This window comes from Stegostoma tigrinum, chromosome 1 (genome assembly GCF_030684315.1).
Source record: "Stegostoma tigrinum isolate sSteTig4 chromosome 1, sSteTig4.hap1, whole genome shotgun sequence".
Classification (NCBI taxonomy): domain Eukaryota; kingdom Metazoa; phylum Chordata; class Chondrichthyes; order Orectolobiformes; family Stegostomatidae; genus Stegostoma; species Stegostoma tigrinum.
The window spans coordinates 117,674,740-117,688,593 of record NC_081354.1 but is presented as its reverse complement, the minus strand read 5'-3'; the positions used below and the strand labels follow the sequence as shown (position 1 = coordinate 117,688,593).

The 13,854-nt window shown below is 41.5% G+C and overlaps 2 protein-coding genes across 3 annotated transcripts in view; one reads left to right on the top strand and one right to left on the bottom strand.

Annotated features, from left to right (window-relative positions):
• Positions 1–9,025, bottom strand: part of LOC125452197 (small glutamine-rich tetratricopeptide repeat-containing protein beta-like) — a 118,317-nt gene extending 109,292 nt beyond the window's left edge. The window contains exon 1 of the mRNA XM_048530321.2: positions 8,710–9,025. The gene's annotated coding sequence lies outside the window, so the exon portion shown is untranslated. The remainder of the gene's footprint in view (positions 1–8,709) is intronic.
• The window catches only part of LOC125452182 (protein FAM149A-like), a 105,315-nt gene continuing 100,175 nt past the window's right edge, over positions 8,715–13,854 (top strand). For both annotated transcript variants that reach the window (XM_048530292.2, XM_048530283.2), the window contains exon 1: positions 8,715–9,648. In XM_048530292.2, coding sequence (XP_048386249.2) covers positions 9,116–9,648 — 533 coding nt within the window. In that variant the 5' untranslated portion in view covers positions 8,715–9,115. The remainder of the gene's footprint in view (positions 9,649–13,854) is intronic.

The following is a 13,854-nucleotide window of genomic DNA, read 5'->3' as shown; positions in this document are numbered from 1 at the left end:
TTCCACACTGTAAGGATTCTATGATCTATGATACTATGACTGGATGCTACACAATATGTGGGCCCTGGCAACATTCCTGTGATACACTGAAGATTTGTGCTCCAGAATGTGCCATGCCACTAGCTATGAGTTAAAATACTGGCATTTACCTGACAATGTGGAAAATTGACAAAATAGGTTCTGAAAGCAGGAGAAATCCAACTTGGCCAAATACGGTCTATCAATCTACTTACCTTAATCAGTAAAGTGATGGAAGGGGCTCTCAAGGAGTACTTGCAAACAAATAACCTGCTCATTGACTAAGTTTGGATTCTACCAGAGCTACTTGTTTCCTTATGTCACTACTGGCCTGGTCCAAAAATGGGCAAAAATGGTTAGATGCGAATATGTGCCCTTGATTTAGAGGTAACCTCTCTGCCTTTTGACATCATGCTTAGCACAAAGGAAGATGGCACAGTGTGAGCAGTGTGTACTATGTACAAAATGCATTACAGCACTCACCTCTAATAGTACATTCCAAATCTACAGCATCTACTATCTCCAAGGACAAAGATAGCCAAGTTGCCCTGAAAGCAACTCTCTGTCCTGACTTGAAATATATTATCATTCGAGGATCACTGTTGCTAACTGCGTGGTTAGTGCTCGTAAATCCCAAGGACTGTGGTGACCATAGAAGGCAACTCACAGAAGTGGATTAAACACTGACCTAGCCACGGATTTCTGCTTCACATGAATAAATAGAAATTTATTACATATTCCACTTGTAAAGAAATTACTAAATTTCCTTAATATATAATGTTTCTGGGCCAAAGATCATCACAACCACTGAAAGCAGAAGGTGAAAAAATCCCTTAGATAATTTTTAATAATTATCTTTGAAAATCTAATATGCATGCATTTGTGAGGAATGGATTGCTACTGACCTTAGAATTAGAGAGGAAATTGAAATGGGCATGAATGTGAGATAGAATGAATGATTGTAATTAAACAGAAAAGACAGTGACATTTACTGAGCAATTTTCAGAGGTTGCTAAAAGTCCTGACCTTTGATTGTGACCCCAGAAAATTGATTGCATTTGCTTATTTGATTATTTTGTTGGCCTGTACATAAATTGTAAAATAATACAAATGTTAGGTAAAAAATACTGATGGATAAATAATTTGGCTGCTGACTAAATCTGTAATCTGTAATCATGTAGTTGTAGAATCTTACAGCACTGAAAACAGTCAATTGAAAGGTTTATCAAATTTCTCGCAGTTTCTCCACTCTTTCTCCAAAGCTCCTGCCTGTCAAAACCGCAATTTTACACCCCTATATATGAAAGTGGTGATAAGGAACGAATAACAAATAATTGCAAATTTGTAACTCAATGAAGCAAACAGCAGACATAACACACAGAATGTTAGAACTTCCAAAGCCTCCCTTAAAAAATGCCTCCTTTAAATGTCAAACTCAATGATAGATCTTGTGTGCATTACTTTATGTAACAAGCCTTTACATGCATAAAACAAAAGCTTTGTAACCTAATGACATTGTGTTGCTATCAGATCATATCTAAAGCTTTAAAGCTATACTGCTGGGTGTAAATATTCATTTATTTCGGGCCATTAGGATGTGCCTGCTGCTGTGACATCACTTTTCTTTCTGTTTAAATTGTGATTACAGTGTTAGCCTTAGGTTTAATTCCTTTACTCAGATGCTATAGCAATCCAAATGTACACAACATAAATCTTTCTATTTCAGATGGCTTGTCTCCATGAAACTGGGCAGCAACTTAAACACATTTGTTTGATGGATTTGGAAAGGTATAATAGTAAACAGTTTTAAAAGTCCTCTTTTCAGCTGCCCTTGTTGTATGCTTTTCTAGTTGTCAGAGCTAAGAGCCCATTCTAAATTGGGCCATTACATGGGAGTTGACAGCAATAGTGTTTTCCCTACTAATTGAGTGATAAACATTTTTAATTATCAATGACACCACCAACTTCTCATAGATATTTATTTATAACAAGTACAAGGCAAAACTAAAAATTACAAGTTCAGAACTTCAGTGTGTTATCATGAGTTTATTGGTGGCTGTGTGGGATATCTTCTCTCATAACCTGACTAGAAAATATACCTCTGGATTAGGCAAGACTTGAACCCAGGCTTCCTGGCTCAAGGTCTCTTTGTTCGGCAACACTCCTCACGACGCTATCATTAAGTGTATAAATCCTTCCCTGATTTGCCTTACCAAAATGCAACACCTCAGATTTATCTAAATTAAACTCCATCTGCCACTATACAGCCTATCAGTCCATCTGATCAAGGTGCCATTGTACTCTGAGATAACCTTCTTCTCTGTCTACTGCACCACCAATCTTGATGTCATCTGAAAACTTACTAACCATTCCTCCTATAATCCTATCCAACTCATTTATATAAATAACAAAAAGCAATGGACCCAGCACCAATCCTTGTGGGACACCACTGGTCACAGGCCTCCAGTCCAAACAGCAACCATTCACCACCTCCCTCTGTCTCTTATCTTTGAGCCAATTTTGTGTCCAAATGGTTAGGTCTTGCTGGATTTCATGTGATCTAACCTTGCTAATCAGTCTACCATGCAGAACCTGTTGGATGCCTTGCTGAAGTCCATTTAGACTCTGCCTTCTTTGTTGGTGAAATACTATTTTGCACGCACAAAGTTATGTTGACTATCCCCAATCAGTCTGCGTCTTTTTAAATACATGTAAATCCTGTCTCTCAGAATGTTCTCCAATAACTTTCCTACCACTGACATTAGGTTCATTGGCCTATAGTTCCCTAGCTCTACCTTACCACCTTTTTTAAATAATGGCACATCAGCTACTCTAGTTTTCCCGCACCTCACCCATGGTTATCAATTGTATGGATATCTCAGCAAGGGGTCCAGTCATCACTTCCCTAGCTTCCCATAAAGTTCTGAACAGGTCCCAGAGATTTACCCACATTTATGCGTTTTAAGAAGTACAGCACCTCCTCCTCTAAAATGTGCATACTTTTCAAGATATCACTATTTGTTTCACCAAGTTCTCTGGCTTCTATGCCCTTCTCCTCAGTAAATACTGAAGCAAAATACTCCTCTAGTATCTCACCCATTTCCTGCAGCTCCGCACATAGATAGTCTTGTTGGTCTTTAAGGGGCCCTAGTCTCTCCCTAGTTATCCTTTTGTTCTTAATGTATTTGTAAAATCTCTTTGGATTCCTTAACTCTATTTGCCAAACCCAAAGTTATCTCATGTCCCCTTTTTGCCCTCCTTATTTCACAGTTGAGTATAATCTTATCGCCTTTATACCCCTGGAGGGACTCATTCGATTCTAGCTGTCTACACCTGACATATGCCTCTGTTTTTTTCCTGACCAGAGGCTCAATTTCTCTAGTCATCCAGCATTTACCACTCCTAACAGTCTTTTTCAGTGATGAGTTCTCTCTACGCTGTTTTCAAAATAAACAAATTAATCCATCAGTTCATCTTCTATGTGACTTGCATATTAATTGATTTGGTGGTATAGCAGATGATGGACAGTGGCAGGGGTTCATTTGAGTTCATATAAAAATAGTTAGAATTTATCAAAATACTATGAAAAGAAATGTATTGAGACTGTGTAGGTAAGTGAAGATGTGTAGGTTTTTGTTATGATATCCCCCTGGGTCAAGAAGACACTACCAATGTACCAAGACAGCCTCAACTTAACTCTTTGAATATAACCACGTAACAATTGTACATATAAATACTTCAGCTTCACAATGGGTCAGAAACCAGGAATCCTATAATGAGTAACTCATCTCCTAACTTCCTGAAGCTTGTCTACTATCTACATGTCACTCAGGAGTGTATTGCAATACCTCCACTTTCCTGGATGATTGCAGGTCCATGACACTCAAGATGATTGATACCATCCAGGGCAAAGCAACCCAGTTTATTGGCATCACATTCACAGACACACACTCCCTCCACCACTGACATTAAACACTATCTACAAGAGACACTGCAGAGATTCACCAACAATCCTTGGATAGCACCTTCAATACCCATGTCCATTACCATTTAGAAGGTCAAAGACAGCAAATACATGAGAAAACTACCATCTACAAGTTTTTCTCCAAGACAATCACCATCCTGAGTTAGAAATACATCACTGTTCCATCTCTGTCACAGAATCATAGAATCCCTATGGTGTGGAAGCAGGCCATTCAGCCAACTGAGTCCACACTGAACCTCTGAAGAACATTCTACCCAACCCACCCTATCCCTGTAACCCTACATTTCCACAGGCTAATTCCTCTAACCTGGACACCCTGAACACTACCGTCAATTTAGCATGGCCAATCCACTTAACCTACACATCTTTGGGCTGTGAGAAGAACTGGAGCATCAGGAGGAACTCCACTCAGATGTGGGGAGCACATGTAAACTCAACACAGTTGCCTGACGAATTGAAGCCAGGACCCTGGCACTGTGAGTGACTTGGACAAAATCCTGTAACTGCCTCCCCAACAGATTTGTGGGTCTACATTGTAAAGACTACATTTTTTCTCTGTATTTTTGATTGTAGTCAAATGGAAAAAGAATCAATTTAAATCTAGACTATGGAAAGAAATGCTGAAATTTTGCTAATAAGTCATGGGAACTAATTGGGAGTTGTGTTTACACTGTGGCCACTGCAAACAGTGGGGGAATTGAGATAAGACATCAAAGCACTGGGTCTATATGCAGCGTGAGATTCAGCTGGCAAGAGTTGGCTGATTGGTTTGTGTAGCTCTGATTAGCTGTGGCTGCGAGAGGTCATTAGCTTCATGACAAATCTCTAACGGGTTCCTCGGTAGCTGGTGTGTGTAAGAGATACAGGAGCAGAAGTTAAGATTGGAGAAGCAGGGTTGGTCTCTATAACTCTCTGAAGCAAATTAACTCAAGCCTGGAGACAGTTAGTTACTCTTTCCCACTATTTGTTAAAAGCTGTTGCCTCTAACCAATGACTTGGAACAGAACAGTTAATGCATCAAATGTAGTGTCTTTGGCAAAGAATTGAGAATTTCCAAGGAAGGACATTGATGAAAGGAAAGTCTAGGGAAGGAAAGGAATCACATTATCTAAGCCTTAAACTGGAGCTATTGAACAGTGCTTCCCCAGTACTTTTTCTCCCTGATAACACCAATGTGTGTGTGTGCGTGTGTGTGTGTGTGAATTTTCATAGGGTGTGAGAGTTTTATTTAATAGTCATATGTTGCTAGTTTACAGCTATTCACTTATGCTTAGAATTCACTACCTATAATAAAGAACGGTTCTTGTTGAGTATAAGAACTTTGTCCGTATTTTCTGTTAACCAGATCAGACCGGTAAATTGATTGTTTCTGTACTTTGATTAAGTAGAGTCATAGAGATATACAGCATGGAAACACAGTCTTTGTGGCAGCTGTGGGATTAGTGGGGCTTGAGAATCAGCACACTTTCCGAATTAGGTCACAACAACATGGACTGCCGCATTTCAAGAAGGTAGCTCACCAATACCTTCTCAGTGACAATAATGGAATGGGAAGCAAATACTGGCCCTACTAAAATTCACATCCCTTGAACAAAAAAAAACAACTCTCATACATTCTTTCACCAAATGGATTTTTAGATTAAAACATACCAAGAGAACATGATTATTGTCGCATCAATGTCTTTTTGTATTCATTCATAGATGTGAACACTGTTGGTAAGGTCAGCATATCTTAATTGTTCTTGTATTGGTAATGCTGATTCACAAGCAATTTGGGCTGTTACAAACTTTTTTAAGGGTTAGTTATTATGTAGATTGATGGGGTGAATTTTAATTCTCAAACACAGATGGCATGTGGTCAGGTAAAATGCCAAAAAGATCAAAATAGGAAGTAGTTGCAGGTTTGATGGATACTGGACAAGATACAGGTTGGCAATTTAAATATTTTAATGGAGCTGGGAACCTCTGATTGAACAGGTTTATTCATAGTTAGTCCAAGTTCAGAAAAAGGCTCACTGGACTCAAAACATAAACTTTGTTTTCTCTTCACAGATGCTACCGGACCTGCTGAATTTCTCCAGCAACTTCTACTATTAAAATATTATTGGGATTCTATACACATCATAGCATTGAGTATAATGATAGGCAAGTTATGCTGCAGCTTTATAGAACTTTAGTTAGGTCACACGTGGAATATTGCATACAGTTCTATTCACCGCACGACCAGAAGGATGTGGATGCTTTGGAGAGGGTACAGAAAAGGTTTACCAGGATGTTGCCTGATATGGGGGATTTTAGCTATGAAGAATGCTTGAATAGATTGGGTTTGTTTTGACTGGAACACAGGAGGTTGAGGGATGACCTAATAGAAATGTATAAGATTGTGAACGTCATGAATAACTCGGAAAGTATGAGACTTTTTCCCAGTATGGAAGGGTCCATTACTAGGGGACACAGGTTCAACCCACAAGGGGGGGTGTTTAAGAGATTTGTGCGAGGCAAATCTTTCACAGAAAGGGTGGTGAGTGCCTGGAACGTACTGCCAGACGAGGTGGAGGAAGCAGACACAATAGCAGCTTTCAAGAAACATCTGGATGAATGCATAAATAGTAAGGGAATAGAGGGACACAGATCCTATCAGTGAAGAGAGTTTTAACATGGAAGGACAAAATATGACGGCACAGACGCAGAGGGCCAAAGGGGCTGTTCCTGTGTTGTACTGCTCTTTGTTCTTTATACAATTTGTTTATATTAATGGGACTACTTCCTGATTCAGACAAATGCCTTGGCTGCCAAGTGAAAGACCTGAAGAAAAATGTTAGAGTTTTGGGGCTGATTGGTGTTTCTGTTCCCATATGTAATTCCTGCAAACACATCCTCTTCCACTGATTCTGAAAAGTCTGCTATCAATCTAACCTCTTGGTTCTCAACAGAAGTAATTCATCCTCTCATCAAAATTAAACATTTTTCATGTATTATTGTATGATAGAGCTTGACTCCAGCATGCTAAGCAAAAAGTGGCTTGATTCAATTACAAACAAGCTGCTAAATGAAGACTCCATAATTAAAGAAAGCAAATTATTCCGGCTACTATTCATCCATCTCATCTTCCATTATGCCTTTTCTTTGCAGGTGATAGTATTGCTGTCTGAAATGAAATACCCTGAAAGATGAGCAGTTCTTTAGTTCAGTTCCTTCAGCTAAAGGTCACACTGTAAACCTCCACTGCGTTCTATTTCAAGCCCATTTATCACAGTGAAGCTGGCACCAGATGTTAAGAGTGTAAAATTGTTAATTACCACATTCATTTTCTTATTACATGAAATGAGTGAGTGTTTGTTATGATCGATCATTTGAGAAATAGTGAGATTTTATTTCCCCATCGTTGAGTCACATTCTAAGAGGAAAGGGAATCATTTAATATTGGTTTTGAGGGCTGAAGGGATGGGGAAAGGAGGGTCTGGTAAACAACACTCTACAGTATGGTCTCAGTTTCACAGAATTCTACTGAATGTCCCTTCAGGGCTCACAGCTGTAAGCTGTGAGCCCCTTCCCACTGCCCGATTGTATCTCTTTAGTGATACTGGGAACTGCAGATGCTGGAGAATCCAAGATCACAAATCATATTAGAGATAATGGGAACTGCAGATGCTGGAGAATTCCAAGATAATAAAATGTGAGGCTGGATGAACACAGCAGGCCAAGCAGCATCTCAGGAGCACAAAAGCTGAAACCCCCTCCCATTCTCTAGATGACATGTCCATCATGGGCCTCCTGCACTGCCACAATGATGCCACCCGAAGGTTGCAGGAACAGCAACTCATATTCCGCCTGGGAACCCTGCAGCCATATGGTATCAATGTGGACTTCACCAGTTTCAAAATCTCCCCTTCCCCTACTGCATCCCTAAACCAGCCCAGTTCGTCCCCTCCCCCCACTGCACCACACAACCAGCCCAGCTCTTCCCCCCCATCCACTGCATCCCAAAACCAGTCCAACCTGTCTCTGCCTCCCTAACCGGTTCTTCCTCTCACCCATCCCTTCCTCCCACCCCAAGCCGCACCCCCATTTACCTACTAACCTCATCCCACCTCCTTGACCTGTCCGTCTTCCCTGGACTGACCTATCCCCTCCCTACCTCCCCACCTATACTCTCTCCACCTATCTTCTTTACTCTCCATCTTCGGTCCGCCTCCCCCTATTTATTCCAGTTCCCTCTCCCCAAACCCCCTCTCTGATGAAGGGTCTAGGCCCGAAACGTCAGCTTTTGTGCTCCTGAGATGCTGCTTGGCCTGCTGTGTTCATCCAGCTCTGCACTTTGTTATCTCTGTATCTCTTCAGTGGCTCCTTCCCTGAACTTAACCTACTGAGGAGCCCATAATCCAGCAAGCTGCACAACTTAATGTTCATGGGGTAATGCCTGGTGCCGCTCATCTTTGCTGAGGGGATGGGGAGGCTCTGCCATGACAGTGCAAACTCCAAGGCAGTATTTTTAAAAATAAAAGTCAGTGCAAAATCAGTGTAATGAGAAGTCAAACACTGGAACATGCATTCAGTGCCTTCCCCGTACGACATCAAACCTTTCACGGTTTCAGTGAAATCTGTTTCCTCACACGGTAAATAAGAACCACCCTTCAGCCATTGGTAATAGACCAACCAGGAGTAAGGGTTTTGTTTTGCGTAGCAACCTGGACTGCTGTTGTCACCTGACAAGTCTGCGAGCCAGCCAACTCTGTTTTTGATGGCAATCTTTTGTTCTTGTCTTCTAAGAGAATTATTACTTTACGAGCAGCCGAGCAAGCTGGAGAGTTGCAGCTATTTCTTCATCTGCAGTAGAACAGCAGACAAACCGTCAAGCTGACAAACAAGACTGGACTGACTCTTCAATCATATAGTGTAGTGTACTGGCAACGGCTACAGTTAGCGGAGAAATAGAAAGCCTCCCCGTCTCTGGGAGAATATCTTCAAGACTGATTTCTAAAGAAAACTTACTTTCCTCTTAATGGGAAAGTCAGATCGTATCAAATTTCTTAAGTGCCTGGCGATACAGTTGCCTGGGGTCCTGAGGCTGATCAAGCTGGCATGTTTTAAGTGCGTTTGACAACAAAAAAAATGAAGCTTGCAGTGCTGGACCTGGGAACCATATTTGCAAATATTTTCAAGACTTCCGCTTCTCCTGTAATCCCGCCAGCTGGTTCCTCAAATAGTGGACAGTCAGCAACACCTCATGGACCATCGGCGATATCGGTATCTTCATCTTTGTCCGGTGTCTCAGGGAAAGCCTCTGGACTTTCTGGAAGTGGCTCTGCTCCGGGCAGCCCTGTCACTGTTAAAAACAGCAGCGCCTCTTTTCCAGCGTCAGCTTCTGTGCCCAAGTCAGCTGGCCTGAGTGTAGGGACTGCAAGTCAGATAGCAGTCCGGGCAGCTCCGAGCTCCGGCCTGGCCAGTTTAAATGCAGTGAAAACCATGCCATCTCCGACCGGATCAAACAACAGTATCATTTCTGGCACGGGAAGGTCCCCGGTATACTCGGTTGAGGATAGCGTTACGTGGAAACTGTCCAACAAGCAACATCCCTTCACTTTGCCCAACATCGGCGAGGAGGGAGTCACCGATACAGATTCAGCAGAAAGTAGCAGTGAAAAGTAAGAAGATTGCATTCTGTTGGGGGAAGGGAGAAATGTGTTGTTCGATTTTCGTTTTTAAAATCCTGATTTATTTTGAAGAAGTCTGCTTAGCAGACGCTCCAAATTTAAGAGCCTGTTTCCACTTCTTCCCCACATCCAATGATTCCTTTAGGTCCAAGGGCTATAATTAACTCCTTCTTGAATGTTTCGGGTTTGACAGCTTTCTGTAATAGTGAATGGCGCAGGAATGTCTCCTCACCTCAGTCCTTACATGGTTTACCCCGGAACTTTCAACTGTAACCCATGGTTCTGGACTCCCCCGCCCCGATCCTTCCTTCGTCCACCCTGTCGAATCCTGATAGAATTTTATGGGTTTGTATGAGATCCCCAAAGTTTGATGCCTAGCATTTGGCACAGTACTCCAGCTGGGTCAGTTTTTTGTTATAAAGGTTTTTGTTGTAAAGGTTCACCATGACCTCCTTGATTTTATATTCACTCTCTTTTAAGAATCCGAAGATTCCATGTGCCTCAGTAACTATTTCCCTCACCTGCCCTGAAAACCTCAATGTTGTGTACATTTATAAACCCAGGCAGTTCTCTTTCTGCAACCCCTTTAGGATTTATTTCACAGATAAAAGAAGCCTGTCGGTGTGGTGCATTTTAATTTCAAGGACAATTTTGATAAGGATCCACAAAAGTGGGTAACAGGCAAAATTAAAGCATGTTGGATTGGGGGCAGCATTCTGGCATGGATTATGAATTGATTGACAAACCAGAAACACAGTTGAAATAAATCTTTCCAAGTGGTGATTGGTGGTGTCATGCAGGGGTCAGTGCTGGGCCTCAGCTATTCATGATTGTTATAAACTCAGTGTGAGGAAACCAGATACAAAATTTCTGATGAAGGGTCTAGACCCGAAACGTCAGCTTTTGTGCTCCTGAAATGCTGCTTGGCCTGTTGTGTTCATCCAGCCTCACATTTTATTATCACAAAATTTCCAAGTTTGGTCATGACCCGAGATGAGGTGGGATTGTGATGATGATGCAAGAAGGAGGCTTCTAGGCAGGTTGTGTGTGAAAACACATCGCAGAAGCAGTATATTGTGGATAACTGTGAAGTTTTATGCTTCAGTGTGATATACTGAAAAGAAGAATATTATTTAAATAGTGATATGTTTGGAAGTTTGGATATGCAAAGGAATCTGCATATCCTTGTTGACCAGTTAAGAAGGCAAGTGATATATTGGCGTTGGTTGCAAAATGATTTGAGGTCCGAAGCAGGGATGCCATACGAGGTATACAGGACCCTGGTGAGATGGTTGTGCGCAGTTTTGGTCTCCCTGCCAAAGACTGTGTATACTGGCCAGAGGGAATGCAGCAAAGGTTCACCCGGATGATACCAGGGTTGGCGGGACTGTCATATGAGGAGAAATTGTTTCAACTGGGCCAATATTCATGAAAGTTTAAAAGGATGAAAGGGAATTTTGATTGGAAATTATAAAATTCTAACAGGCCTGGACAAATGCATGGAGCGCATCTTCCCTGGTTGGGTAATCTAGAAGTAAGGGTCATAGTCTCAGGATAGGATGGCTAATCTACATAAACTGCACATCTTTGGACTGTGGGTGGAAATAGCAGCACCCAGAGGAAACTCACACAGACATGGGGAGAATGTGCAAACTCCACACAGCCCACAGCTGGGATGAAACCCAGATGCCTGGTGGTATGAAGCAGCAATGCAAACCACTGTGCCACATTGCCACCTCAAAGCCTTTTTCTTAATCTTTGCTGATTGTGTGGCCTAGCTATTTCTTACTCTTTATCACTAATGCCCTGCATTTCTTTCCATGCCCTCTTGTTTTGTCTTTCCATCCCTTATCCTGTTCCTCTACATCAATGAATCTTCAGGACTTTCCCCTTGTACCTTTTACTAAAAGCACTCAAAACTGAAAAATCAGACCTCCAATAGCTGAAACTGATTCAACTTCTGAGTTTTTTGTGATCTGTAAATTTTGGGATTGTGGGCTGTACACCCCAATCTAGATTTAGGGGAGGCAGTGGCCTAGTGGTATTATTGCTGGACTGTTGATCCATAGACCCAGATAATGTTCTGGGGACCTGGGTTCAAATCACAGCACGACAGATGGTGGAAATTGAATCTACTAAAAATCTGGAAATAAGCATCTAATGATGATCTCAAATCCATTGTCGATTGTTGGGGAAAAACCCATCTAGTTCACTAATGTACTTTAGGGAAGGAAACTACTGTCCTTACCTTGTCTGTCTGTGTGTGACTGCCAACCCACAATGTGGTTGACTCTCAACTGCCGTCTGGGGAAATTAGGGATTGTCAATAAATGCTGGCCTAGCCAGTTTCACCCTCATTCTGTGAATGAATTTTAACAAAATTATTGATACACTTTAAGAAACGAAATGGCCCTAATGCCTATCCCTGGAGAGCCGCACTGTATTCCTTTCATGATATGAAACATTATACACTACTATGCCCCGTTCCTATAGTTCAAATTTTCCTGGTGTTAAGTTGGAGTAAGGTTTTGCTCATATGATATTGGATGTTAAGCAGGCAGTTTGATCATTTAAATGCAGCGGAGAGGTTGAAGAAGGTGTTTGAAATGGAGAGTTTGGTGTTACTAGTGTATAGTGGAAACTGACCGTTTTTTCAGTTGTTCGTGCCAAGAGACAGTATGTGGATGAAAGCTACAGTGAAAGTCCCTTGTTGGGTCACAATGAATTGGGACATGTCATAAGTGATCCAAGTCAGAAATCACATGATGCCAGGTTACAGTAAAACAGATTTATTTGAAATCACAAGCTTTTGGAATGTAGCCCCTTTGTCAAGTGAAGTGAGAGAGAAGCACACAGATCCAGAATTTATGGGCAGAGAAATTAAAACGTCAAACAAATGGTGTGAGTGGAGTATCAAATAATAAGTCCCTGAAGGTGATCCAAAGTGTTAGCGTGAGTAAAGTGTCAACAGCGGAATAACAAGCAAAGGGATTTCATGTTGTTCCAGTCATTTGGTTTCTCTCCAGCATCACCTTATTTTTAATTTTTTGTAATTATCTCTCTGTCTCATTTAATTGGATTACAGGTTATCCTTTGCTTGTTGTTCATTTTTACTTACATGGTCTAACACTTTGGATCACCTGCAGGGATTTGTTATTCGACACTCTGCTCTCACAATTCGCATGATCTTTCGATCGCTCTGCCCTTGATCTCTCTGCCTATAAATTCTGTACTCTGTGTGCTCCCTTCTCACTTCACCTGATGAAGGGGTGTCACTTTGCAAACTTGTGATTTCACATAAAGTTAGTGATTTCAAATATGCCGGTTAGACTTTAGTCTGGTGTCATGTGACTTCTGACTTTGTCCACCCAAATCCAACACTGGCACCTTCACATCATAAATAAACCATGGACAGATGTTGCCATGCAGGGGCAAAAAAAAAATTAGTGGTGTGAACTGGGGTAAGGGTTAAGAAACTCAAAGCATCTTCTGACCCTTCTCATAGCAAAGGTGAAGTAGAGATGGAATTTGGAGAACTTTTTCTGTCCGATCTGATATTTGTGGCACGTTGTGCAGTCAGCAAATTTATGGATTAATCACCCATATGAAATTGAGATTCCTCTGGGAGGTGAGGGTGTTAGAGAGGGAATTGAATCTATTGCAGGTCGTTCTCCAGCTATGACTAGATTGAGAAGAATGGACTCCCCAGTGAGAGCAGCCCCCCTCGACTGGAAAACAGGGGAAAAGTGTTTGAAGGGACAGTGTTTGAGAAAATGTAGAAAATAGGACCTGTGGTATAGGGTAGGATGTGGAGGGATAGTTTATCTTTGCTACAGTCAAATAACACGTCACTTCTGAGTTTGATGAGCGTTACTTCACTGTTGTGGCAGGGGCACAAAATTGATTGGAAAGATTCAAGTAGGAAGTTCTGGGAAAACAGGGCACAGGTATGGGAGGTGACAACACGTTTAAGAACTTTGTTGGACATTTTGCAATTCAGATCAATACATTTGCTCCCATTTTAATGGGATAGGTGGACAAAAGGTATGCGATGAAATGAGGCTGTGCAAATAACAGGCAAAAGGATGTTCCATGTCAACTAGTATTTAAATTAAAAGCAAAAAAAGCACTGGAAATATTCATCAGCTCAAGTATATCTGTGGAGAGTAACCGAATTAGCATTTCAGGTCTATGGCG